Raw genomic sequence first — 27,971 nt, 5'->3', positions numbered from 1 at the left:
TTTTGGGTATCTTTTTTAAGGAATTTAGAGCCACCTTTTTTAAAGGTTCCATAGCAATTAATTGTTTCTAATCTTTAGCTATTACAAATGATGCAGTAATAACTTCTTACATATGTCATTTTATATCTGGTGAAAATATATCTGAAGGTTAAGTTCCTAGAAGTGGAAACTACTGGATCAAAGAGTTAGTGCTTTTATAATTTTGAAGGACATTGCCACATTATCCTCTTCAATATGTACTTCTGTCAGCTATTATGAGAGTGCCTATTTCCCACATGCTTGCCAGCTAGGAGTCTTAACAAGCTTTTTGATCTTTGCCAATCTGACAGTTTTAAAAAGGATCTCAGTATGGTTTTAAGTTGCATTTCTTTTATTATGAGTGAAAGAATGTTTTTACATGCGTAAGACTGACTTATTTTTGTCTGCTGAAAACATATCAATTAGTATAGGGACCTAGAGCAAATTATTTAAGCTTTCTATGTCTCAGTTTCCTCGCCTGTAAATTGAGAATAAACAATAGTAGGATTATTGGATAATTAAATGAAATGTGTGTATGGCACTCAGCACAGTGCTTGGCACATGGCAAGCATTCAATAAGTTATGTGATGGCTAACAATCAGAGGAGCAGGTAGCACAGGGCAGATTAAATTAAGAAAGTAGCATTCACTTCCGTGCTCCAGTCACATGGAGCCTTGTTCGTTTACATTGCCATTCATCAGAGAAGTGCGAAGTCAGAGCTTTCCTTGTCTTTTAATAGTAAAGAGTCATTTCCCATTGGAACCCATCATAGGTTATCAGCAGAGCTGGCCAGGGAGTAGGCACAGCCTCATCTCTAATATTTAGACTTAGCCAACATGGTAAAGAAATTTGATCTGATATGAAATAAAAACAAGAAGAGACCAGATGTACATTTCTTTATTCCACCATGGTTCTGAACTCCCAGCTAGTTTGGGTTGGAGTGAGTCTCTGCTTGTAAACTCAGAAGAATGTCTGCCATCGTTTTCTGAAGGGAAAGGGCAGGGGCTTCTGAGTAGAGGGGAAAAACAACACTGGAAATCTGGCTTCTTCTGAACAAGACCACACTGGAAAATAAACTTTTTACTTTTAGCACATCAAACTGGTTTTCACAAAAGGAGAGCCCAGAAGAGGTTTGTTTCCTGTAAGAAACAGTGTTTATGTAATAGAGGTCTGTGTAGAGGGGTACTCTATCCTGTGGCAGCCGTTGCTGCTGGTGCCCATGGGCTATCGCTGGGTGGATTTGGAATGTTTACAGCTACTGAATATTTTCTTTAGACATGTAAAGCCTTGGCTCCCCTTTCTCATCAACTCCACATATTTTTCATCGTGTCCTCTTGCTGCTTTCCCAGGCTCTTTGTTTTTCTTCATTTGTGTCTCTTACACTCGACAAGCTAATATCAGTCTTGCTTCTCTGAGTGAAGGGATCTTCTGCCATCCTTGGGGTCAGAGAATGGGCTACAGGATGGAGGTGTGGCAAAATCAGGGCCCAGAACAGATTGGCTGAGTGGTGGTGATGGTTCTTAGGAGGGGGCGCTGGAGTCAGTCCCCAAGCTTCCCCAAATCCTTTCTTGCTCCACAGATTCTGAAGGACCTCCCTAGGGCAGATGTAGCCTCTGTCCCAGTTGTGGGATCATCAGGATGATGGTAGATTATGGCTGGAAAGGAGTGTCTGCAGTGTGAGGCCACGGGGCCTTGCATGTTTGCACAGCTTGGGAGGGTGGATGAGGGCCATCCTTTGGTAAGCATCCCATAGCAAGGCCAGGAAAGGTGGTGGATAGGGCCTCATGTGGTGGCTGAAGCATTAAAGCGATTGGTGGTGCTTGAGCCAAGCAAGGGCACGGAGGCAGTGACCGAAGCTTACAGCCAGAGGCTAAGCTGGGAGAGATGAAAGCAGGCAAGGCTGATTGGGAACCTCTGGCCTGATATCGCGGTGTCTTCCCAGCTAGGAAATCATCCTCAAGGCCCCTGCCTGTGACTGGAGGCCATTTCCAGGTAGTTGCCACACTGACCCCTGACTGCTACTCCTTGGCAGTGCAGTGGGGGGGGCCTGCCTCGGCCACATATCCTGGGGAGCAGTGGCAGCGGTAGGAGCCCTCTGTGTTCTCGCAGTAACCGTGGACACAGAGCACAGCAGGCCCATTCAAGTCATCACACTCATTCACATCTAAGAGGAAACAAAGGAGAGAGCTGTAGGGAGCCCAAGTACCTCTGCTGGCTGCCTCCACCCCTCTGGTTACTAAGCCCTGGCCCCTGCCCTGGAGTGAAACCCTAAGTGTGACAGCCAGAGGTTGAAGTCACTTCCCAAAATCAAGCAACTCAAGGACAAAGCAGGGGGCAGCAAGCTCATACCATGCCCAAGACCATGCTCTCTTGTCCTTGTCTTTTGTCTGGGAACCTGCACGGAAGGGGCTTTCTAAAGCACATAATTAGACCTTCCTTTGGTGCTTTCTTCCCTCCCAGCCTGACGCAGACAGCCCCACTAGGAGGCAGCAGTGGCTCTTCCAGCCTTTCTGAGTTCAGGCATCTCTGTGGGCAGTGGGCCAGCCTGACTCCTCCATCAGAATTCTACACTCACCTACACAGGCCATGTGGGCCGCATCCAGCTGGAAGCCCTCAAAACAGTCGCAGGTGTAGCCCTCCCGCACACGCACACAGCGGCCGTTCTCACAGCCGTTCAGGATGCCACACTCCTCCGCCTGAAGCCCTTCGAAGCCTGCTGGGGACTCTGGGAGGGGGAAATCGGAGAGAGGAGGACGCTGAGGCCTGTGTCCAGACTCTCCCTAATGCTGGGACCCTCGCCCTCCTGGACAAAGGGTGCTCCTGTGGAACTTTGGGGGTGGGGGCAGAGAGGATCATAACATTCTCATGGAAAGATGCTAGAACAAAAGGCAGTACTCTTGAAAAAAAAAGTGTGTGTCATTTTAGATGGGGAGAAGTGCTCTGGGCTTTAAATGAGGGCTCCAGGGAGGCTGAGACTCGCTGCTTCCACAATGCCCGGCTCCTGCTGGGGTTGGGGGGTGGGGGAGTGTGTTGCTATATAGTTTTTGGGTTTGAGCGTGGGGATGGGGTGAGTTTTGTTTAAATCTTCACATTGTGTTTTTGGGAAGTGAGGAACAATTGGTAGCAGAGGGGCCTCACTCAACACAAAGCAAAACGTTGACCAGATCTACCTAACCCTCTTCACTCTCTAAGCACCCCTCCACCCCATGGCAAAGGCCCCACCCTGCCCAGCGGTATGGTCTTAGTCTGATGTGGTAGCTTTGCCTGTGGTGGGTGCCGTGTGCATTGCACAGTGCTAGGCCTGACTTCCTCATTAGACTCCGAGGCCTGAGTGTTTGGATCACACCATTCACAAACTGAGTCATCACAGTGGGCCTTTAAAGTCCTTAGAAAACCTTAATCCACACTTCAGGTCACAAGTGTGAATGCTGGGTGTCCTTAGAGCAGGTTATTCTGCAGCCTGTAGGTGGCGTGGAGGGAGAAAATGACTGCAGTGAACAGCTTTCTCTCGCTCTCAGTCCCCACAGGAAGCTTGTAGGTTGGGACAGGGGCAGTGTCCTGTACCTTTTTGTGTCCCTGTGATAGTTTATGATGAAGTTGTTAGGGTCGGACCTGGGCGTATGTACTTGTCTCGAGCGAGCCGTGAACGGGGACCTCTGGCTTGGTGTGTCTTTCCCCTTCCCAGTCCTCACTTTGCTGGCAATATGACTAGCAGGTGGAGGAGATGGAAGTGAAACAGCTTTGGTGCCCACCTCTTCCCCATTTTTGCAGCAACACAGACCTGGATGGCTGGCCACGTAGTGGGGCTGGAGTTCTGAGGGCTGCAAAGGAGACTCAAGGATGGGTGTGCGGTCCCCTGGGTGGCCGGCTGTGTTGGGGAAGGCAGGCTCAGGGACGGTGTCCTCGGGGCCCAGGTAGTTGTAGAAGGGGGCCCCATCTGGGCCATAGATGCTGTAGTGCAAGTCATCGGGTCCGGGGCCATACTCATAGCCTGGCCGGAAGTGGACCCCGGCCTCCCGCTCTGCCTCGATGCGAGCCACATTGCACAGCTGAGCATAGACCTCTGTCAGGAAGGATGGAGAGAGGGAGCTGGGTTCCAGCTTCTGCCAGCTAAAGCCTGGTTGGCTTTGTCTCTGGGAGCATGCAAGGACTGGTACCCTCTGGGAGATCCTGGCAGCATTCCTTTCCCCACCTCTCCCCTGCCCTACTTTGTCCCCAAACAGCAGGGATGGAAGACAGGGCCTGATTGCTCTGCTCCTTCTTTCTAGATCCCCCCTTCCAAGGTGAGGGCATCCCCCTCCCTGGGGCCTGGCCCAGCCCTGCAGGGTCTCCCCTTTGCTCCCCCCTCACCAGAGCTCCTGGGGGGACACAGAGCACACTGCTGGCTCCAGGCCTCGCCGTCCTGGCAGCAGCATTCCGTGTAGGTGGTGCGGTGCCCACGCAGGGGTTCGCTGCATACATCATTGGTGACTTTTTTCCAGCAGACGTCCATGTGGATGTCGTGGTCAGGGAGGTCCTCTGGTGGCACAGGGCACGGAGGCACATGAGCCCCCCCAACCCAGGTCCCCTTCTCCTGCTGCCCCACGCTCAGGCCCACTCACCCATGCTGCTGGTGCTGTTCATGCAGCGCTGCTGGCTGAGGTCCAGGGTGAGCGGGGGGCTGCAGAAGCAGTGGAAGGAGCCCTCCGTGTTGACGCACTCGCCATTCTCACAGGCCAGGTCCTGGCACTCATCGTGATCTGGGGAGGCAGGAAAGGGTGGGGCATTGATAAGGTGGCCTGTCCACTCACCACCCTCAGGGAAGGGGGTTTTCCTATCACTGATAATGAAGAGTTAGTGCCCTGCCTCCCTCCCCTCAACCCAACCCAGCCCAGCCTGGAAGGCCCCTCCCTGGGGACAATCTCTGACAGCCCAGAGCTCCTTCACCTGGGACCAGCCTGCTGCAGTGGGCGGCCTCCCTAGGAAGGGGGACTCTCAGCAATAATAGGACTGGCTGGCAGGGGCTGGGTGGGCCATTATTCAGCTGTGGGCCAGGAGTGGGGGCAGGGATCATGTGTGTCCTCACCCTCACACTTCTTGTGGGAAGCATCGTAGTGGAAGCCGGGATTGCACAGGCAGACATAGCCAGGCATGGTGTTGAGGCACCGGCCGTTCGGGCAGAGACCAGGCCCGAATATCACACACTCATCCGCATCTGTGGAAGGGCAGAGCTGAGGTGAGAGGAAGGTGAGAGGCAGTATGAGGGGTACCTAGAGCAGGGAATCCAAAGCCAGGCTGGGTTTGAATCCCAGCTCTGCCACTTACTAGGTGGCTTTGGGCAAATTGCTTAAGTTCGCCTTGCCTCCGGTTCCTACATGCTCTTAGGGTTGTTATAAGGATAAAAAGGTGTTAATATGTGTGAGGTGCTCAAAAAAGTGCACGGCATGTAGCCAGCACCCAAGAAAAGCGATCTCTGTCTCCATCATTTCCTTGTCAAGACTAGCTTCAGGACTAGGGTGCTGAGGGGCGCAGTACCTGGACCATCCTACTGTGAGTGTGGGTTCCCCAGAGTTTCTGGCCTCATCAGTGCAGCCAGGGAGATGAGCGCAGCCTCTGGCCTCCAGAGCAGTGCTCTCCACTCTGTCCCTGTGCCCACATGTGGCTGGGGGTGAGAGTTAGTCAAGGCATCATAGTTTGTTTCTGGAGGCGCAGCCTTGGGAGAGCAGGGAAACTGAGGTGAGGCTCATGTGGACACTCCAAGAGCAGCTTGAGTCAGAACTTCCAGCTAACACTCTGCAGGGAGTCAGCCCTGGGACAGAAAAGGTGGAGGCAACCTGGGAGGCCAGGGCTGGATGTAGAACTTCCCCAGGGACCCTGTGGAGGAGCACGCTAGGGCCCACTCAGGTGAATGGAGTTTGGGGCGGAGGATGGAGCAGGTTACCTGTGTACATGGTCTGTCCAAACGTCCAGGCTCCTTCCACAGGAATGTAGCCTTTTCCACTAGGGCAGATCTCGCTGAATTCAGCTATGTAGAGAGGCGTTTCAGCTCCGAGTGGGGAGGGCCCTGCCCCCTTCCTCTCTCCCCTTCTTTCAGTGTCACCTTGCAGAGCTGACCCTTCGAGGATCTGGAACCCTTGGGGTCTTACCTGAGTCCTCAGACGGGCAGAGGTCACAGGCATCTCCCCAGCTAGTGCCCTGGGTGCAGCAGCATTCGGCCTGTGTGGTGTTCCGGCCCAGGACACTGGAGCAGGGCGCGTGGCCATTCTGCCCAGAGTAGCAGTCCATGCGGGTGGGGGCCGGGGCATGGTCCCCCGTTGGGGCCTCAGAGATACTCTGACCTGTGCGTGACAGATGCTCATTACTGTCTGTTCAGGACCCTCTGAGGGGGGTCAATAGTCCTTGACTTTATTTCCTAAATTTAACATTTGTGTAGCACTTTACAGTGGAAAAAAATTCTGTTACCTGTATTACCTTGCTGATGCTCTCCACAACCCTAAGAAGTGGCCTAATCATCATCTCAAGAAATTGAGGCTTAGAGAGGCTTGGGGCCTTGCCACCGCTGTGCGATTAAGCTATTAAGCAGTGCAGCAGGGATCTGACCCCAGTTCCTCCTCAGCGAAGCCCCTGCTCTTTGCGGTATACCACCCTGCCTGCCTCCCTGTGATGGGCTGCCCCCAGTCCCTGGCATGCCATATGGGCAGCCCTCTGGTCCATTCTGCTTCACATGTACCCCAGCCCCTTCCACCCTTCCTTGTCTCCCTCACTTTCCCCCAAGGCAGTGAAGACCAGTTGAGTCCTAGTCCAGCCTGGCGTGAGAGGCTGAACCCAGTAGCTCTCGGGTGGAGTGGGAAGTGGGAAAGAGAGAGCCCGGTTTAGTTCAGCTCCAAGTCCTCTCTCATCCAGAAAGTTCCCAGGGATTAGATGGATTCAGAGTCCCTCCAAGGCTCAATCTATGGTCCCTGGGGCCACCCTAAGTCAGCATCAGGGTTTCCTGAGCCTCCTCTAGGATCGTCGCCACCCTGTAGCTCCTGGTTTCGCTGCGCGCGGCCCTCAGCCTCCTCACCCCTTCATGCACCAGTCCCCACCTGCGCCTCCCTGTGCTGCCCCAGGCCCTGGCCCAGTGTCTCCCTCAGCGGCTAGAGGCTAGAAGAGGGATGCAGAGGGACACACTCTCTGTAAACCTCTGAGTCACCATGGATAATGCATCTCCCAGGCCTCACCTCCAGCCCCCCGCGGGCGGCAGTGCCCCTCCTGGGCATCGTACTCCTCCAGGTCACTGGCGCAGAGGCACAGGAAGGAGCCCTCCACGTTCTCACAGAGCGCGGCCCCACACACCGCCAGCATAAGCTCACACTCATTCACATCTGACAGGTGTGAGAACAGGCTCGTGGGCAGAAAAGAGTTAGCCCGTGCCCCCTGCCCCTGACTCCAGCCCACTGCCCCCAAAAGAAGCAGGCTAGGCCTTAGGGAAGAAACAAGAGTAAGTATAGATTTGCAGGGAGGAGGAACTGATGGACAGAGGGCATGGGAAAGAAGAGAGAAGGAGAGGAGTGGCAGCAAACGGTCACAGAAGTGCACAAAGAGGAAGAGTTACCCCTCAGTGCACATTCTCCAAACCTCCTGCCTCCTGAGGCTCTGAGGCTTGAGGACACCTGCTGCCCTGCTGGCAGAGCGCGGCTGTGCTTCCCCTTATCCGCCCGGCCCATGTGCCCCTGGGCGAGGAGTTGAAGTCTCCCTCTTCTTTGAAGTCTCCCTTGCCCACGCTCTGGGGACCCATGATGGAGCCACATGACCAGGACCAGTTGAGGAGGACCCTAGGGCCTTCCCTTCCCTGGCCCAGACCTTGGGTAGCCCACAGGCTCCTCACCCACACAGTCCCAGCCTGAGGGAGAGATCTCAAAGCCCTGGTCACAGAGGCAGCGGAAGGAACCGTCAGTGTTGTCACAGAAGCCGTGGCTGCCACACATGGTGTCATTGGTGCACTCGTCTATGTCTGTGGGACAGTGGGAACCAGGGTAGAGGGTGTGTGTGTGTGCACGTGTGCACTCTCTCACACACATGCACACTCTCTCATTCTCTGCTAGAATACTTATTTGGCTTATTAGCACCAAGACCTGTGAAAAGCAGCCTCTTAACCCAGGATAAGAAAACCCTAACATTCACAGTCCTGTGGCATCTTTCGTAAGCTCTGCTGGATGGAAAATATACAAGCTACAATCAGCTGCAAAAAATCGTGTCCTCAGGAGAAAATCATGTCTCGCTCAGTATGTGAAAAATAGGTTTTCTCAGCCCTCTCTCCTCTCTCCCCTCCCTCCCTACTCACCAAGGCAGTCTCCGTTCGGGGCCATGTGGAAGCCAGGCTGGCAGCCCAGAACACAGCGGTAGGAGCCAGGGCTGTTTTCACACTTCCAGGTGCCACACACCGGGTCTCCGTAGTCCTCACACTCGTCGATATCTGTCCCCAGAGCCATGCCATGAGAGAGGACAGAGGTAGCCAGGTCACCACTCTGATCCCACAGGGTCATGCCCCACAACCTCTGGGGTTCTTGATCTGTTCCAAAGTACTGTGCTCATCCCAACCCCAGCACATCGAGGTCAGGACAATTTCCCCTGACCCTGCAGAGCTGAGCCTCTGGGAAGAGAACCGTATGCTATTTAGGAAGCAGTGAGCTCCTAGCCTTCTGTGACACTCCTTTTCCTCCGCCGCCCCCATCTGTCTCCCATCCCTACCAGCAGAGCACTGTACTTCTCTTTACATGAAGCCTTCAGCATAGTGTATTACAGAGAGTTTTCTTCATATCTGTCTCCCTTGCTCAATTTCAAGATCGTCCATAACTGTCTATTTGTCCTAGCAAAGGACACTGAGCATAGCAGGTGTTTAATGTCTATTGAATCATTTGGCCTTTAAAACTAGATTGTGTGCTCTGCCGGCATGAAGATGATGATTGTCTTCATTTTGTCATCCTTGGACAGCCCCTGAGCCCTGAGTCTCAATACATACACTATTTGTTGGACACTTCATCTGTGGAAAGTGCTCTGCTCCACCAGAGCTGAGGACCAGGCAGGGTAGAGATGGGCAGACGTGGGCAGAGCCCTGTCCCCTCCCCCCAGAGCCCTTACCCACACACTCTCCACTCTCTGGGGAGGGCTGGAAGCCAGTCTCACACAGACAGTTGAAGGAGCCCTCGGTGTTGACACAGTGCCCTCCCAGACACGGGTCTGTGGTGGCACACTCGTCCACATCTAGAGTAGAGATGGCTGTCAGCAGACCCAGCCATGGGTCCCTTCCCTGTTAGGGTCCTGTGTAGCTTCCTCTGGGCCCTGAGTAGCCCATGGGAGAGCCAGGGAGTGGCTTATGTAGGAAAGGGCTGGAAACCAGAGGCCAGGCTGCGGGAGGTGGGCACCGGGGTGGGGGTGAGGGGTGAGGCGGGGTCCCTGGAACTGGAGCTCTGTAAAGGGGAAAAGTGACACTCGGAGTTTGGAGTGGGTGCATGCCTGCTGTCAACGTCGTGAAGAGGCCCTGATGAGGGACTGAGTCCCTCCCTCCCTGAGCATCAGGCTCCCTCACTTCACTCCTCGCTCCCATCTTCTCCTCCTTGGGCAGGGCCGTGAGCACTTGCTCTCAGTACTGGTATTAAAAGGGACACCACTCTAGTCTTAGCCTCTAGCGCCCATGCTCCTGGCCAGTAGAGGTAGCTGTGCTGGCTTCTCACCCTGGCAGCTGGTGCCCCCCTCTGTGCTGACGAAGCCAGGTGCGCACAGACAGAAGAAAGACCCGTGGCTGTTGAGGCACTCGCCGTGGGGTGCGCAGTGCTCCTCCCCCATGCACTCGTTCACATCTGCAGGGAAAAGATGGGGAGTGGGTGTCTGCTGGGGATGTGCCTGCCTCCCCACACACTTACGCCTCCCACCCCCAGTAGGGCGATCTGGGTCACTCACCCTCACACACGGTGCCATTGGCCAGCTGGAAGCCCTGGGGACAGAGGCACTGGTAGGAGCCCACTGTGTTCTTGCACTCGCCTCCCAGGCAGCTGCTCTGGGGGTCTTCACATTCATCCACATCTGCAGGGCCACACAGGGGAGGAAGACAGCCGATAGCAGCACCTCCCAAGGACAGGAGCCAAGGGGGAAGTGTCCAGAGGACCTGTCACCTGCCTGCAGAGCTGGACCCACGGGGGATCATCCCCTCATGAGGCAGCACAGCTGGGAGAAGCTCGTGAGCGACTGTTGGGGTGCAGGATGATGGCAGCTCCTCCAGCCTCAGCAGCCCTCCACCTGCTGGGCTTCACCATGGCCCTAACAGAGGGGCTTCCCATTTGTGTCTTCTCCCACATGGAGGCTCATACCTTCACAGGAGTCGCCCAGAGGGCTGGGCCGGTAGCCCCCATCGCAGTCCTTGCAGGAGAAGGAGCCAGCCGTGTTGGTGCAGACTCCCGAGGGGCAGACTCCCGGGAAGGCACACTCATCTAGGTCTGCAGACAGACAGCGCTCGCCTGGGGACCTAGGAGGGCTCCCACTCCCCGGGCAATGCAGGAACCTCACCGTGGCCTCCCTCTCTGAGCCCCTGGGGGTTTCCTAAAACCCCCTCCCTAGAACGCTCCCGGGGCAGCCCTGCCCTCAGCTTCCCTCTTGTCTCTGTGACTGGCTTTTCCTCCTGTCCTAACTCTGAACTTGGGGATTATGACAATAGAAGCTCTTGTTGGGGCCAGGTCCATTTATGGGGTCTTCTAGCCTAGCCTGGAGCCCCTCGGCATCAGCTTCAAACTGGGGACAAATGGAGTGTTCTTTGGGAGGTAAGACGGCCTATATTCTGTCCCCTTCCACCACTGCCTCCCCAGGGTTACCTTCACAGGCAGTGCCGTCTTCGTTCACCCAGTACCCGCTCTCACAGGCAGAGCAGGCAAAGGAGCCCTCCGTGTTGAGGCAGAGGCCTGTGGGGCATGAGGACCGGCTGGCACACTCATCCACATCTGAAATAGGGCATTGCATTCTGTGTGGGACTCTGCAGGACAGACAGGTCAGGACAGCCAGAGACTGGCAGGTAGGCAGGGGTGGGGGAAGGACAGGTCTGGGCAAGGATGTGTTGGGTCAGTGTGAATAGGGATGCAAGGCCAGGGGTGGATTCAGGGGGCCAAGGGTGGTGTGCAGAGGGGAGGGAGCCACAAGCTGGACTGGCCTGTGGAGAAGGGGTGCTTCAGCATCTCTGTACCTTGGCAGCCCTTCTCATCTGAGGTGACCTCATAGCCCTGCTCACAAGAGCATCTGAAGGAGCCTTCTAGGTTGGTGCACTTTCCATGGGCACAGACCCCAGGGGTCAGACACTCATTCACGTCTGTGGGAGAGAAGTCCAAGATGGTGGGCTGACCTCCTCCCCATCCTGCAGCCCCCGCTGGCAGGCTCCGAGCATCTCAGTTATGAGGCCAAGGAACCAGCCTTCAGAGGGGCCGCAGGCCACCCTGGGGAGGCCATGAGGCCATGCTCCCTCCTCCCACCTAGGCAGGGCAGGGCGTCCCATCCCCCGGGCTCACTTCAGCCCTATCTAGTAACTCAGAGCACTCTGCATGTATCCACGCAGGGGGCCAGGTCCCCCAGCCCTGGGGCTGGTTTGGCTCATCTGAGGATACTTGGAATGAGGCGTCCAAGACCCTTGACTCCCCTCATTGTGGGTGCCAGGAACCCTACATGTCCTCCTACCTGCCAACCAAACAACCCACGATCCCAACTCAACAAGCAGCTTCCGCGGGTGGGCGGGCAGTGTGGAGAGAGGCCAGTCATGCCAAGGTGGCTGAGTGGCAGCCTTGAGGGCCTGGGAAACGTCTGCCCTCTCCAGAGCCTCAAAGCGTCTATTCAACACTCAGTCCCTCCCGGCATTCTGAACCCCGAGCCTTTCTTCCTGAGGGGGCTGCAGGAAAAGAGCACACGCCTCCTACTGCAGACCTGCTGCCCTTCTGAGGGATGAGCGCCCGCTGTGTGGTGGGTGTGCTGTTTAGACGCTGCTTTTGAGATGCAGAAGAGCAGGAGACTCCTCCTCCCTGGGAACCGCAGAAGGGCCTGGCCCCATCCTAAGACCCTTAGGCTCCTCGCTCCACCACAGGATCCAGCTACAGAAGCTGCTGGGACTTTGGGCAGTCACTCCAGAATGAATATGGCCAAAGAGGAGTAAAGGGCCCCACCCTAGCTGATTCAGAGGGCAGAGCCCTGGCGACTCATGCCCAGCGCCATCTGGGATCCCAGCTAGATCATGGAAGACAACAGCCTCCAAGCCACCTCCCTCTGCCCACCTCTTTCCCTTTACGTGTGTGGGTTCAACCAGAGGTCCCAAGGCCGAATGGCCTGCTCAGTGCCTTGGCCAGCAGCCCTCACCTACACAGCTCCCACTCTGGCCCCGGTAGCCCTCCTCACAGGCCAGACAAGTGTAGGAGCCGGGGGAATTGACGCATCTCCCATCAGGGCAGGTACCGGGGTGACGGCATTCGTTGATATCTGCAAAACAGCAGCCCCTCCCTTGGTCATCCCTGGGAACATAGCACATGGGTAGGTCTGTGACACAGCAAATCCTTGTCCCTGCCTTTGGTTGGGGAGAGGGATGGACAGAGGGAAACTAGGAAAGAACGAGAGCTGCCCTGTGTTCTCAACTCCACCTCTCACCCACTGTCTGGGACAAAAGAGGGAGATGGAAGAACTTAAACATTAGAAAGGGAGACTCCCTGGGTGGGCGCAGTAGGCTGTTTACCACCAGCTGTGGGAGGGTCAGAGGCTCCACTCTGTGAGCTGGGCTGTTTGGGATGGGCTTTCATCTCTCCCCTGGCGAATTCCTAATCCTTTATAAGCAGTGACCATTACTGGGATGTGCTTGGCACAGCAGCTAACTGGATTGCCAGAGGCTCCAGGATAGATCATCAGAGGGGCAGTGAAGGCAACTTGGGCTTCCTTGCACCAGGAAATGAGGACCATGGAGGAACCCCCAATCTTGGATATGGCCAAGACCAGCTCTGAGGCTGAGTGCAGACTGTAGGGTGGAGCTGGCAAAGCTTCTCTGAGAGCTGTCAGACGTTTCTTCCAGCCAAGAATCACATAGGGATCCTGGCACCCACTCTGGTGAGATCCAGGAAAGTCAGCCAGAAAGGGTAAGCCTGGACACCAACTGGACACCCAGGGGATGAGGGGATCCAGGAAGGGAGAGTGGCAACAGGAAGAGGAGGGAGCTAGTTCTCCCCGGAGCCGAGGAGAGGGCCTTTCCCCCATGTAACCTGGCATATCATGGGCTTCATCATCAAGGCACCCAGGGGACCTGGACTGAGTGAGGGAGGTCCTGTCACAGGGATTGAACTCTGAGTCAGCACTGCAGGAGGACATTATGCCCCTCTGGCCCGGTATCAAGGCTCTGGCCCACTCTTCACAACAGGTCCATTGGCCAAGGAAAGAGGAGGGGTTCTTCTTCCTAAATGGGTAACTGTCATTCTCCTGGAGGAAGTCCACCAGCTTATGCAGATTTAGAGGCCCTACTGCCCGAGAGGAAGACCTACTCAGCACCTATGGAGGAAGTGTGGGAGACAGGCCTAGGGTCCGAACACAGGCTTTCTGAGAGGGACTAAAGCCAGCAGCTGTCACTGCTGCTGGGCATGGAGAGGAGAGGACATGGACCCTAAAGCGGAGGGTGAAAGTGAGTCCTCTCTAAGGTTGTTTGGTTTCCAGAAGTCGGGACACGTAGAAGCCCTCTGTCCCAGAGGACTGGGACCCTCTCAAGCCTAAAGCTTCTGCCTGAGGGTCCAGAAGACGGGGACATCACCACCAGGCAGATGGTTTTTCAGGTGGGTCTCTGCAAGGAGAGTCCCACAACTCCCATATAATCTTGGGGACACTGCGATAAGGCTCATCTCTGGCAAGGGGGTAGCCACAAGTAGAGTTGTGGTGACATCAGCCTTAACTATTCTAAGGGCTTCTGTAAAGACAGAGATGGATAAAATGAAGGATCTAAGATGACTAACTTTGGCCACCCAAGAGACAGAGGCCAGTGCCATGACCTGTTGTCCTTGGCTGAGGTACTTGAAGGAGGATGGGCAAAGCCACTGGAATGAGCAGCAATCCTTGTTTCAGGGATGCCAGATGATCTCTTCCAGGATGAAGAGAACGAGATTGAGGCAAAGCTCCTCCTAAATCCATGCCAGGAAAAATGAAGTCTTTGGACCTTTCCTGCAGGGATCAGGCAATGTGAGAAGGAGATAAGGTTTGCCAGGAGCAAAGGGCCCTGCAGTCTGTCCTGCCCCAAACATGCTGGGCACATCTCTTGGAGGTGGTGTGTGTAGTGTCTTAATGCTGGGCATTTAGGACGCATGTGGCATTCCAGCTCTCCACTTTCTGCACCATGGTAATCTGGAGCCTCCTAGTCTCTTGTGGTTGGGTGGGGCCATGAGACTAGTGAGGGCCAATGAACTGTGAGTGGGTATGATATGGATAATTTATGGACCAAACCATTTAATTTGTGCAACCCTCCAGAGTGCTCTTTTATTCTTCCACAGAGACTGGCTATTCCTTTAGCCTACATCTCCCATGAGGAAACACGGGGCAGAGCCCCCAGCTGACCCTTGATGGACAGACATGTGGCACTGATGAAACACAAACTTGGCTGCTGCTGGGCATGGTGGCTCGCACCTGTAATCCCAGCACTTTGGGAGGCCAAGATGGGCAGATCATCTGAGGTCAGGAGTTCAAGACCAGCCTGGCCAAAATGGTGAAACCCCATCTCTACTAAAAATACAAAAATTAGCCGGGTGTGGTGGTGGGCACCTGTAGTCCCAGCTACTCAGGAGGCTGAGGCAGGAGAATCGCTTGAACCCAGTGGTGGAGGAGGTTGCAGTGCACCAAGATCACGCCACTGCACTCCAGCCTGGGTGACAGAGCAAGACTGTCTCAAAACAAACAAACAAATAAATAAATAAACAAACAAACAAACAAACAAACAAACTTGGCTGCTATGTCAATAAGATAGGGGTTGTTTGTTAATGCAGCATAACCTTGTCTTTCTTGGCATGCCACTGCTGGCTTCCTTCCTCAGACCAGAGCCCCAGCCAGTGATTATCACACGTGAATGGGAGGGGGAGGGCAGATGAAGAAAGCAGCCCCTCAGTCTCCACCCCAGCCAGGGAAGGGCTCTCCTGGGTGGAAGTGAATATAACTGAACCATTAGCCAAGCCAATTCAAAGGAGCCAGAGGAAGATTCTGAATGAAGCAGATTCTATCACCAGCCACCCTGAGGCTGTCCCACCAGCATCTTGGTGCCTGGACTGGAACCAGTCACTGGATGCAGAAATATTCCAGTTTTTCTGCCTCGCCTAGGGTGTGAATGTTAATCTGAGATTACGGTGTGTTTTGGAGGGTTTTAATATTCTGTCTTTGAAGCCAGGAGCCATCTGTCTTCTTCCTGTGCTCCCAGCCCATGGCCAACACAGCTGGTGCTCAACGAATGTTTGCTGAACAAAGAGTGGGAGAGTATGCCTCAAACTTCACCCCTCATCTTTTTGGTATAAGGCTGCTGAAGAGACCCCAAAGGGCCCATGGCAACAATCACTCCAGAGACCAGCTTGCCAAGCTGCTGTCGGTTTGCTGGGAGAATCCTGGAGCTTCTCTAACCACAGATCAGCCTTTGGATGAGGAAATGTAAAGGCATTCACCTCTGCTGCTTGTGAGAGCATGGGGTGGGGGTGGGGAAGGCACTCAGGCAGCGGCCAGAAGCTCAGGTGACCTTGGTTATGGCTGGGTGACACCAAAGGCCCTGGCGGTCTGCAGGGAAGTCTATCCCCTGTCCGTGGGAACCTGGAGTCCCAGTACGACGGAAATGCCGTTGAGACTGCTGGACGGGCCTCTGTCCAGACCACTCAGCCTTTCACCAGAGACTTTCAGTTTCAGTGGAGAGAGTGGTTTCTGAGTTGGAGAAAGAAGAAAGAGGGAGAGGAAATTGACTGGGATCCCAGGGTGATGGGCCGGGCTTGTGGTTACCAATGGAAACCTGGAGAAGTGTGCGGGCTACATCATTCTTTCTTTCAACAGACTCGGAGTGTCTGCCCTGGGCCAGGAACTCTGCCTGACCTCCCAGATGAGGTGTGTGTCTAGAACCTTTCTTGGGAAGGGAAGGAGAGGGCAGGGTATGGGGGAGCCTGGACATGAGAAAGAACCACCCTCTGACAGTAACGTTTCCTTCTACTTATTCAGGGTCTGTATGTGCCAGACAGTGCCTAGCACTTTGTATACATTAGCTTATCCGGTGCTCACAAACATCTCTGAGATGGGCATTACAGTTCCATTTCCAGACATTGTGTCAAAAGCCAAACCCAAGCCTGTCTGCACCAGAGCCTGTGCCCTTAACACAGACTGGTTAATATAAATCTGATGTTTTCTGTTTTTTTTTTTTTTTTTTTTTTTTTTTTTGAGACAGTCTCACTCTATTGCCCAGACTGGAGTGCAGTGGTGCGATCTCGGCCCACTGCAACCTCCACGTCCTGGGTTCAAGTGATTCTCCTGCCTCAGCCTCACAAGTAGGTAGGATTACAGGCATGTGCTATCATGCCCGGCTAATTTTTGTATTTTTAGTAGAGATGGGGTTTCACCATGTTGGCCAGGCTAGTCTTGAACTGCTGATCTCCAGTGACCCACCTGCCTCGGCCTCCCAAAGTGCTGGGATTACAGGTGTGAGCCACCGCGCCCAGCCTAAACCTGATGTTTTTAATGTTCTGGTATTTTCTTGGTTCATTTCCTGTCATTTTATTTTCTTTTTGATAAAGTCTAATGTCAAATTCACAGCATCATTGTGATGCTTAAATGAGGTAATCTATTGAGGACCTAACCCAGACATCTGGGACACAGGAGGCACCTGTCAGTGGTGAGTGCCATCATTCTCCATTCTCCTGAAGATGCCAGGCTGTCTTATCTCCATCGTGCTAAGGAGGACAAGGCAGGTGGGTTCCGGCTTTGGTCATGGGTAGGCCTGAGTTTTAAAGGGGGAGGACCAAGAGGGAGGCATTGGGAGGTGACACACTGGGGCTGAAGGCAGAGCTATCTGTCCTGCACCTGCTGCAACCTCTCCCCTTTGCTTCTCTGGACTTTGCTTCCATGGTAGTGGCATTGGGAAGGGAGGCTGTCCTTTCACAGAGTACACAAGCTCTTCTCTGACTTCCAGGCCCTTCTGAAAGCAGGCAAGTCCCAGCCAGGGAAACCTGGAGGCTGGGAGGAGTCTCAGCCTAAGCTCGGACCCAGGGCCAGGTTCTTCTTGGACTGCGCCTGGATTTACCCTCATTTCTTCCTGTCCCAGCCAGTCTCGAGAGCAAATGCCCTGGGCCTCCTACCAGCCTGTGACACCCCAGTCTGACAGGGATGTGGTGGCAGCAGAGCTGCCAGGGGTCTTCAGAGCTGGCACGAGACAGGCAAGGGTCTGTGAGGAGGCCAGTTAGCAATGCCACAGCGCCTTTTGGCTGGGTCTGGGAAAGACAGAAGGATATGGGATCCCTCCCTCCCTCTCTCCCTCCTTCCCTTTCTCCCTTCCTCCCTTCCTCCCTCTAGCATTTATTGGGTGCTTATCAGGTGTCCATGTATGGGCCATCTAAAGATATGGCCCAGCCCTCAGAAGCTCACAATCTAACAAGCTTAATAAGAAGACTGACACTCCCAGACACACAGACTCTTCCTTTGCCCCATGAGGAGAGCACATTTTTCAAGGCAAGAGGGCAGAGGTTATAGAGGAGATGTTCCTAAGGTGTCACGTGGATAAAGTTGTTCGTGCTCCCCTGCTGCAGGTGGCAGACAGGACGCCAGAATGTCACTGAGGGGATGGAAGGGCTCAGGAATTCTCATAGGTGTCTCTGTCCATAGACGTGGGCTCAGCATCAAGGGGCCAGGGCAGGGACAAGTTACAAGGCGTGTTGGTGGTGGGCAGTGCGTGGGGAGGGACAGATGGGTGGTGGGGTGGCAGGGTGCCTCCCTCCTTCCCGTTCCTTACCTTGGCAGTGTCCTTTCCTGACCATGATGTAGCCCTGATCACACTCGCAGTGGTACGAGCCCTCGGTGTTGGTGCACTGCCCCCCGCTGCACACCCCTGGCTGCTCACACTCATTGATATCTGTGAACACACAGAAAAGCCCTGAGTCACAGCCAGCCCTGGAGGATGGTGGAGGGGGTGGGGTCCTGGAGCATTCCTTCTAGAGGCCAAGGACAAAGGATGCCACGCTGAGGCCTGGGCAGGGAAGGCATGCTTGCTGCAGCCACAATTGCCTGGAGGGGCTCCTGGGCCAGGTCTGAAATGATCTAGCTCAGACCCCTGATAAACCTGAGTTCCTTTCTCTCAGGGGAGTCTACTCTGGGGACCCATGGGGATCCTTACAACTGTTTCCTCACCCTCATGCAAGGGCTGGTCTGGTGGTGGGGTAGCAGTCCATACGGTATAACCTGCAGAGGCCAAAAGGACTCCCACCCCGCTCCTGGCCCCACTATATCCCCTTTGGGTCTACTCCTGGAGTCCTTCCTTCCTTCTTTCCTTTATTTATTTATTGAGACGGAGTTTCGCTCTTGTTGCCCAGGCTGGAGTGCAATGGCGCCATCTTGACTCACTGCAACCTCCGGCTCACTGCAACCTCTGCCTCCCTGGTTCAAGCGATTCTCCTGCCTCAGCCTCCCGAGTAGCTGGGATTACAGGTGCCCGCTACCACACCCAGCTAATTTTTTTGTATTTTTAGTAGAGATGAGGTTTCACTATGTTGACCAGGCTGGTCTTGAACTCCTGACCTCAAGTGATCCACACTCCTCAGCCTCCCAAAGTGCAGGGATTATAGGCATGAACCACTATGCCTGGCCTCCTGGAGTCCTTCCTAAGGACCTTCATAAAGGTTAGGAACCAAGCAGCCAGTGAGGGATCGTGTTTTAAGTAACCATGGATCTGTAGGGTGTGGTTTCTGTCATTTTTCCAAAGTATATTGGTGTCCCATCATGGCTCTAAAGCCCAGCCCCACTCATGCCCCTCCCCTGCTTAAACTCCTACCAGAGAACCCTGCTACCTCCAGTTCTGCTTGCAGCCTGGCTCACAAGGCCTTTGCCACCTGGCCCAGCTCTGCTGTATTTGCTAATTCACACAAGTCCCTTGGTATAGCCTCAGCTATTGCGGATTTCAGTGGTCCAACCTCCAAGCCTTTGTTCACACAAATGCTTCCACTTGGATCTCTTTCCTCACGGTGGCCAGCAAATCCCTGCCCCCATTTCAAGGACTGGTTTAATGCATCACCTCTGGGTCCTGTGGGTCCCCGTCCCCTGTCCCCACAGTCAAATTAATCAAGGCCTCACCTTCCCATTCTCTCCCTTAAACCGGGACTGATACAAACACTTCATAGAGTCCTTGTGCAGATTAAATACAATAATCCAGGTGAGGGGTTGAGCACTGTGCCCGCCTGGCATAAGGTAAGCACTGCAGAAATGTTAGCTATTATTATCCTAGTGTTAAACCCCATAAAATCCCAGCTCCTCAAGCCTGGCATGTGAGATCTTGTATGACCGGCCCCAGCCTGCTTCTCATCTGTTTCCTGCCGCCCGCACCTCTCCTACCCTCGCCTAACCTCAGGACCTGTTCCTGAGCCTCTGCCCACACTGTCCCCTTGCCTGGAACAGCTTCCTACACACCAGCGTGACTGCCTCCCACTTATCTCCAACCCGGCGTCCCCTGAGGGCCCAGCTCTCAGTGTACCTGTTTATTTACTTGCTTCTCCCTAATAGGAACATGCCTTATTATCTCAGCATCTCCAGTGCCCAGCACAGAACCCCAAAAAGTGCTTACTGAAGGAATTGAATAATAACCATCTGTTCAAAGACAGTGTCTTCACTTGAGCAATACTTCATAAAACTCCAGTGCACAGCAAAGTCTCCGCCAGAAGGTGGGAAATGCACACTCCTAGGCCCACAGCCAGAGATTCTGATCCTGCCGTACTGGTGGACCCAGGAACCCACGTTGTTATAGCTCTTCGGGCAATTCTGGAATAACTGGTGTTCACTGTGAGAAGCTCTAATCCCAATGGAAGAGAGAAGGGAACTCATAGAGCCATATGTGGGAACTGGATGAAGAACTCATTATCCCCTGAGGTCAGGACAACTGTCTGATAGATGGTGCTGGAAAACTCCCTCACTCCATGGAGAAAAATGGAGACGTGAATAGAGAAAGACCAGGTTCTTTTTTTTTTTTTTTTTTTTTTTGAGACGGAGTCTCACTCTGTCGCCCAGGCTGGAGTGCAGTGGCGCAATCTCGGCTCACTGCAAGCTCCGCCTCCCGGATTCACACCATTCTCCTACCTCAGCCTCTCCGAGCAGCTGGGACTACAGGCGCCCGCCACCATGCTCGGCTAGTTTTTTTGTATTTTTAGTAGAGACGGGGTTTCACCGTGGTCTCGATCTCCTGACCTTGTGATCTGCCCGCCTCGGCCTCCCAAAGTGCTGAGATTACAAGCGTGAGCCACCGCGCCCAGCCGAGAAAGACCAAGTTCTTAACAGCCATACGAAGATGGACTCCAGATGAATCAAAGCATACCATAAAAGGGAAAACTAGAACTCAAGGTATAGGAGAATATCTTTGTGACTTCAGGATATGGAAGAATTTCTTAAACAAAGCCCCCAAAACACACAAAAATAAGGCAAAATGGTGAATTTCAGTACATCAAAATTAAGGATTTCTATTCCAAGAAATGTGGATAAGCTTAAAGGATAGAGGACAAAATGGGAGCATTGCAATTTCTAAACCCAGCCAAGAATCTACAATATATAATGGACTCCTAAAGAGCCCCAGGAAAAAGCAGCAACCACCATTGGAAAACTGAGCAAAAATGGGAGCCAGCAGTTTACAGATGAGGAAACCCACAGGCTAACGTATGAAGAGATGCTTACATTTATTGGTAAACATTTACTTAGATATTTAATATGTAAACAATTTATCTTATTGATAATATAAATTATAATGATTTATATTAATTATATGTTATTTAAATAATCTATAAACCGATATAAATATCAAATCATTGAGGTAATGAGATATTACTTTATGAGACTGGGAAGCTTCAGAAAGTGAGTGTTATTCTGGACAAGGCCTCTTCCAGTGGTAGCCAAGCCCCACTGGGAGAAGTACTTACAGCCAGTCTTGAGCCCCACCCCCTGTTCCCCAGCTGCTAGGGCTGGCAGAGACATCTTGGACACCCGGGCTGGCACGTGGCAGAAACTTGTGTCTGCAGCAGTCCTGGTGACACTATTCTCTGCAGCAGCTGCTGCTTATCCCAGGCCAGCTCCCCAGGCTGGGTTTGCAAAGAGCAGTGCCTCTGGCCCACAACACCCACCTAGACCATTGGAGCCCAGAGAAGCCTCCTTCCCTTAGCCTGTCTCCTGGCTCCTCCAGTCTGTTCTGAGCCCTGCCCCTTGAGTCAGCTCCCCGGAAGTCAGCTGACCCAGTCACCACCATTCTGCTCACAGACTTCTACTGGCTACCCCTGCCTGTGAGACAGTGTCCAAACACTTCAGCCTGGCACTCAAGACATTTCCCACACTGGCCTCTTCCTCCAGGTAGCCCTTCTCCAGTCATACTGCATTCATGATTATTCCCAGAGCATGCCAGGGAACGTTCACTATTCAGGTCTCTGCAGAGATGCTTCTCTCTACCTGGAATACCCTCTGCTCCCTCCATTCCTATTCATGCTCCATTCCTATTCATGCTCCAACACCCTGTGTGTAATGGAGTGTGTCTTTGGAAGCAAACCATGCTTTGGAGCTAGAGTGATTTGATTCCGTTTCTAGCTCTGTCACCACTAGGTATGAGGCCCCTCTGAGCCTCAGTTTGCTAAACTATTAAATGGGGCTAAGGATTTCCACAACATGGAGTTGGGATGATGAGCTTCATATAACAAAATGCTTGGGACAGTGCCAGCATATATTAAGTGCTCATTAAATGGTAGCTATTCTTGGTCAGGTGCGGTGGCTCACACCTGTAATCCCAGCACTTTGGGAGGCCGAGGCGGGTGGATCACAAGGTCAGGAGTTCGAGACCAGCCTGGCCAATATGGTAAAACCCTGTCTCTACTAAAAATACAAAAATTAGCCAAGCGTGGTGGCGGGCGCCTATAGTCCCAGCTACTCGGGAGGCTGAGGTGGGAGAATGGTGTGAATCCGGGAGGCAGAGGTTACAGTGAGCCGAGATTGTGCCACTACACTCCAGCCTGGGTGACAGAGCGAGATTCCATCATAAATAAATGAATGAATGAATGAATGGCAGCTATTTTTATTCTGCTCCATCTTGAGCACCCGAATAATCTCATACAGAACAACTTGCTCCTCATCTGGATCCTACAGTGTCACCATTCACACCTCACTCATCTCAGCATCCTCAGAGCTTGGCACAGTGCCTGGCACATAGGTGGTGCTAACGCATGAGAGCGCAATGAACACTACCCGTGATTCTCCCGCTCCTGCGTTAAGTTAGGAGGTCTGCCCCTTCTACTTCCCTTCCCTCCATAATCAAGTGATTGGACCTGGACGGCTTTGGTTTCTGTAGACTGGACCCTTGGGGGATTGGAACCCGAGGGGATCCTGGCAGCAGGAGGGTACACAGCTTCCCTGGCCTCCCTCGGGGTCTGGCCAGAACCAGCAATGTGAGCCCCAGGCAGGGCCTCTCTTGAGGTGAAGGATTTACAACTGGATTATGAATCTTAAGATGTTGCTTAGAAAGTGCTGCATTATATTATTTGTGAACTTAATCATAAAAATGTATGTGGAAAAAAATGTATGTGCAGTGTTTTGCATCATTAAAGGGTTTGCGTTGGAAGCGTATTTATCAAGGGTCCCCTGGCAGTGGGCCACATCTTCCCAGGGAAGTTCAAAGCCCTACAGGTGCCTCCAAGCTGCTGGGAAGCCACGTTCCTCGTTCAAAGGCACACCTACTCCCTGGTCTGCCAATAGTCCCAGCCTGGCATCCTCATGGGTCTCCCTCCTTCTCTAACATGAAACCAGCTCCTTGTCACTCAGAGTTTGGGGGCCTGGTGTATAATCCTCATCTCCAGCCATGTCTCCTGACCCTGTGACACTCTCAGTTCCACCCACAATTCCTTAGGGCCTTTGCAGAGATTGCTGGTTTTGGATTTCTACCCCTCCTTGCCACTGGCATAGAATCAGCCTCCTCTCAGATCCAGGCCGGAGTTCTGGTCTCTCCTTCACTCCTTCAGCTGCCCACTCCCCATTCTGCAGCACGGTGTTTGGGGTGTGAACCCCTGGTTCCTCTTCCACCCCCTCAAGACTGTGGGGCCTGGCGAAGCGCAAGGGTGGGCGTGGCTTACCTTGACACTCCTGTGTCGCCCCCGAGGTGGCCAGCGTGTAGCCAGGGTAGCAGAAGCAGGAGTAGGACCCCACGCGGTTGATGCAGCGCCCTTTTCCCTTGCAGGGGTCCCTCAGACACTCGTTGTCATCTGACCAGAAGGAGGCAGGGAGGGAGGTCAGGGGGGCCAGTGGTGCTGTTCTTTGGGCACCTACCAGCAACCTACCCACACTAGGGGCTGGGCAGGGGATGGTGCTGTGTGGCAAGGAAAGGGTGAGGGAGCGGAGGAGGCTGGGGAGATGAAAATCTCTAAGGCTGGAAGCCATAAAGTCAGCCCAGCGGGCCCACTCAGGCACCGGAAGCCTGGGGCGACTGCCAGCCCCTCCTCTCTGCCCCTCGACTCCTTCCTCCAGTAGCCTCATGATTCCCTTCTCCTTTGAAACCACAGTGGATATTTCTCCCTTATTTGAAAATATTGGGGGAAGGAGGAATGAGATCCACACCTGATGATTTATCTTAGCCTCAGACCTCCCCCCAGGGATGACCCTGGTGGAGACATTTGCAACTGGGGCAGTCCTTGGTCCGCTCTCCAGGCAGCAAAATGGCCAGTTTGAGGGGTGGGCTGATCTCAGAGAAGAGGGCTGCCAGGCGCAGGCCAGGATGCATGCAATGGGCTGGCTTCCATGCTCCTGGAGTCCTGGAGACTCATCGGATGGGGCTCACCGAGACTGGCTTCCCCTGAAGGTTAAAGTGAGCTTTGTCCACAGGGACTGTGCTCCTCCTAAACTCATCAGCCACCCAGCACTGCTTGGACTTTCTGCTTCTTCCTGGACTCTCAACTCGGCCTCCTAGCCCCTGCTCCCATCTACCCCAGCCGCCAAGTAAGCCCAGGGCACCCAAGTGAATACCTGTGCAGTAGGCCTGGCTGGGGTGCAGCTGATAGCCGGGGCTGCAGACACATCTGTATCCATCTGGGAGGTTCACACAGGTTCCAGGGCCACAGACATTGGTGGCTCCAGCAGCACATCTGTCAATGCCTGTGGAAGACAGAGCAAAACAGAGGTTATGGCAGGGTGGGTGCTGGACAAAGGCAGTGGATCGGGGTGGGGACAGTCAGTGGCCAGGGTCTAGGGGCCTCAGAAGGCCAACCTTAGCGAGGCCCTCCCTCCCATACCCATGCACAGCTTGGCCTTGCATAAGACACTAGGGGATCTCTGCCCAGCACCCCGAGCCCTACCCAGGATGGAGGTGATTGTAGGGCATCCCCCTCACCGAGATCTAATAGGTAACCCATATTTCCAGCAAATTTCCAGCAAAACCCCTCCCTCCTAGCCCTACCCCGAAAATGGGCCCGACTCCTACCCAGTGCCTAGTGCCATCCCTCCCTGCAACTCCTGCCCAGTTTTCCCTGGACAGACAGACAGACCTGGTGAGTAAGGTGCTTGGGGAAAACTTCCAGGGGAAAATGGGAGAGGTGGGCTGGGGTCAACTGAGCAGAGCCTTGAAAGCCACATTGAGACTGGCCTGTAACAGCGATTTCGTGAAAGTTGGGGGTGGGTCAGAGCAGTTCTAGAAAGGCCACTCAGGCAACGAGATGATGGATGAACTGGTAAAGGAGGTATAGTGGGCCCTTAAAACCTGTTGAAATAATTTAACTGAGGGTCTGCCTTGGGTGGTGGTGACGGGGTGAGAAGTGGGAAGACAGGTGCAGAATTGAGAAACAGTTTGGAGGCAGACTCACTGGGACTCGGGGCTGAGGCTGTGTAGACAGCAGAGACTCTAGCTTTCTGAATGGTATCCCTAATACTAGAAAAGTACCTGGCACTTAGAACACGCAAAATGAATGAATGAATGAATGATGCTTTTGCCTTTGTGTCCACCCTGAAGTCTTTGCCTGAAGCCCCCATGTTCAGGGGTCCCTGCCCTGCCCTGCCCCATAGCTTGGGAGAAGCTGAAGACCCAAGGGAATGGGTTGGGAAGTGGTCTGTACGTGGGTATACAGTGAGGCTTAACAGTCTGCCAGATTGTACTGAATGGAATGTGCACCCAAGGCTATCCTCTCCCCAGGCCTGGTTCCAAGTTTGTGTCAGCCTTGGGGGTTGTGGGGGCCCTCAGGTGGTCCTAAATGTCTGCCCAGAGGGGTGAGGTTACAGAATGGCAGAGGAGAAGGGGGATAGGGCAAAAGGCTGAGGCTGGTGGTTGCAGTGGGGACACTCATCCACATGCCAAGAGCTGCTGCTGAGCTTGGCCTGCCCCCTGCCCCTTGCCCCCTGCCCCCTGCTTCCCATCCCTTCCTCCAGGCCCATTTTCCTTGTCAGAAATTCAGCACTCCTCTGCACACTCTGCCTGCTGAGCAGAGGCCAGAAGGGGATGCTCCCTTGGGCAGCGCTTTGAGCCCAGAGGAGAGAGGTCCCGGCAGAGGTCAGTGGGGTGTACCTGGGAAGGCTGGACCCCCGCTCCCCACTCTCTGGACTGTTCCACCAGGCGCAGGGGCTTTCCCTTTGCTGAAGGAAATCCAGAACCCCCTCACCACCCTCACCCCCAACACAAGGTGACTGGGTCTCTGGACTCAGTCGTAAGGTTAAGACAGCAGGAGCCCCAGGAGCGGGCACACACGTGTACAGGCAGCAGTAGCAAGAACACCCGCCTTGCTTCTCCTGCACCAAGTCCCCAGACAATGAGCCTTTAAGGAGGGCACATTCCAGAGCAAGGTGGATTTGCCAGGATCGCCCCCACACCCGCCCCTCGCCCCCATCACTGTAGCTGACCAGAGGGAGAGGAATGCAGGCTTGGTCAAACAACCTTGAGAAATAGAACCATGTTCCTTCCCGAAAATCAGCCCTCCCCGTGGGCAGGCAGCTGCTCGCTGGCAGGGCACTCTGCTGACTCAGGGCAGCGGCCTGGAAGAGCCAGGACCCCAGCGGCCCTCACTCCCCATGCTCCCCTTCCTTGAGAGGGACGCCCAGATTCTCCTGGAAGACCCCTGGCTTCCCTCTCCCATGGTGTCCCTTCTCTTCCCCCTTCTGGGCTTGGGCAGTGCTCCAGACAGGGCTCTTGTTTTCACAAGAGGGACCTTGTGTTCTTTGTAAGATGATGCCAGGGGTGCAGAGCCCAGCTGGGAGCCTGCTGGAGACTTTACCTAGTTGGAAAGGCGAGGGGGCATTCCACTCATGCCCCTGCCCTGGAGTTGGCTCTGGACAGACACAGCTCACAGGGCAGGGTGCAGGGAGCCCCAAAGGTCTGGCTGCAGCTACCTGGGGTGCTCAGGGTCACCAGCACATTGGTGGAGGGGGTCACTTGTTCTTCCTGTATCTCTGGAATCCCCTGTTCAGGCATTGGTGGGGTTGTGGCATTCCCTGCGGAGGAGAGAGGGGAAGAGGTAGGGTCATGGCCCCTTGGCTGGCCGTGGCCCCTCCCTCTTCCCTGGTGCTCAGACTCCCAAGAACGAAGGGTGAAGCCTGGGGTGGGTCACTCCCATGCCTTCCAGTCTCCTGAAAGTTGATCTGGCCCCACTTAGAGAATCTAAGAGCTCTAACAGGCCTTGGAGCACATCCAATCTAATCCTCCATTTCAAGGCCAGGAAACTGAGGCTTGCAGAAATGGCCACTTGTCCAAGGCCAGCCAGCTTGTTGGAGGCACAGCTGACACCTGGGTTTCCTAATTCCCACTTCAACATTCTTTCCCTTCTGCTTACAAAGCATTTCACAGCTTACAGAGCTCTGCCACAAATACCAACATCTTATTTGCCTTGAGAGGCCGCAAGACAGGCACCAGTGTCTTCTACCATTTTATAAGAAGCATGAGCTCAGCCTTCCAATGTCTGAAACCAACACCAGTGACAGGCAAGTAGTGGTTTCAGGACAAGACCTCTTGGGGGAAAGAGTCTAGCGACCCAGCCAACAACCTGTTTCAGCTAGTGCTGTCTCTTTGTTCTTATTTATGTGCTAAGTGGTGCCATGAAATTTGCAAAGAGTTCTGTGGCTAGAAAACTATCTGTGAAGCGTCATGGGCTCTCTCGCTGACCTCACAGCACCTTAGGTGTATAGAGAGCTCCCAGAAACAGCACTTACGGGCCACGTCCTTCTCACCCTCCTCTGATGTGTGTGTGAGTGTGAACCAGCTCACACACAGTAACTCCACTCCTGATTAAGGCCTCTTTCCCTCCCTTCTCTTTTGCCTAGGAGCCACCAGGAAGAGGGACTCACCTGTGACCCAGGCAGGTACATGGGTGACACTGGTTGTGACCTGCACAGAAACAGGAGAAGGTCACTTTTGGCCCCTCTGTCGTCCCTGCGATGTGCCACCTTCCACCACACTCATCCCCACCTCTGGGCTTCCTACCAGCTAGCTCATTCACGTTTTCATTCATTCCAGGTATTGATGAGCTCTTACTCTATACTGGACATTCTGCCAGGCACTTTATACCCACTCACTTCATTAACCTTCTCAACTATCTTATGATGGGAAGTTGAAATGATTAAATGAGCTGATGTACATACTATGCCAGCTCAGTGTTGGGTACATGGTAGAAAACGAGCAAGTTTGGTGTCAGCTATAACCCTCGCATCTCAACACCGTAACAGAAGCTCCGGAGGTTCACTAGAGTGCCTGGAGCCACAGGGCCAGTGTGCGGAAGCCAGGACCACAGGTTACACCTGGT

At 53.9% G+C, this 27,971-nt stretch overlaps 1 protein-coding gene across 1 annotated transcript in view; it reads right to left on the bottom strand.

Annotated features, from left to right (window-relative positions):
- Window positions 1–897: 897 nt before the first annotated feature.
- LTBP2 (latent transforming growth factor beta binding protein 2) overlaps window positions 898–27,971 on the bottom strand; it is a 111,632-nt gene continuing 84,558 nt past the window's right edge. The window contains exons 14-36 of the mRNA XM_032135089.2: window positions 27,517–27,556; window positions 26,566–26,667; window positions 24,220–24,348; window positions 23,334–23,462; window positions 17,987–18,106; window positions 12,361–12,480; window positions 11,207–11,329; window positions 10,842–10,967; window positions 10,344–10,469; window positions 9,937–10,059; window positions 9,711–9,836; window positions 9,118–9,240; window positions 8,321–8,452; window positions 7,865–7,990; window positions 7,218–7,361; window positions 6,144–6,335; window positions 5,939–6,022; window positions 5,084–5,212; window positions 4,620–4,757; window positions 4,369–4,536; window positions 3,800–4,081; window positions 2,594–2,743; window positions 898–2,182 (exon numbers count right to left, since the gene is read on the bottom strand). Of these exons, the coding sequence (XP_031990980.1) occupies window positions 2,037–2,182; window positions 2,594–2,743; window positions 3,800–4,081; window positions 4,369–4,536; window positions 4,620–4,757; window positions 5,084–5,212; window positions 5,939–6,022; window positions 6,144–6,335; window positions 7,218–7,361; window positions 7,865–7,990; window positions 8,321–8,452; window positions 9,118–9,240; window positions 9,711–9,836; window positions 9,937–10,059; window positions 10,344–10,469; window positions 10,842–10,967; window positions 11,207–11,329; window positions 12,361–12,480; window positions 17,987–18,106; window positions 23,334–23,462; window positions 24,220–24,348; window positions 26,566–26,667; window positions 27,517–27,556 (3,078 nt within the window). The 3' untranslated portion in view covers window positions 898–2,036. The remainder of the gene's footprint in view (window positions 2,183–2,593; window positions 2,744–3,799; window positions 4,082–4,368; window positions 4,537–4,619; window positions 4,758–5,083; window positions 5,213–5,938; window positions 6,023–6,143; window positions 6,336–7,217; window positions 7,362–7,864; window positions 7,991–8,320; window positions 8,453–9,117; window positions 9,241–9,710; window positions 9,837–9,936; window positions 10,060–10,343; window positions 10,470–10,841; window positions 10,968–11,206; window positions 11,330–12,360; window positions 12,481–17,986; window positions 18,107–23,333; window positions 23,463–24,219; window positions 24,349–26,565; window positions 26,668–27,516; window positions 27,557–27,971) is intronic.

This window comes from Hylobates moloch, unplaced genomic scaffold (assembly GCF_009828535.3).
Source record: "Hylobates moloch isolate HMO894 unplaced genomic scaffold, HMol_V3 SCAFFOLD_16, whole genome shotgun sequence".
In the NCBI taxonomy this organism is placed as follows: Eukaryota; Metazoa; Chordata; class Mammalia; order Primates; family Hylobatidae; genus Hylobates; species Hylobates moloch.
The sequence above is the reverse complement of the archived record's forward strand: the minus strand, read 5'-3'. Positions and strand labels throughout refer to the sequence as shown.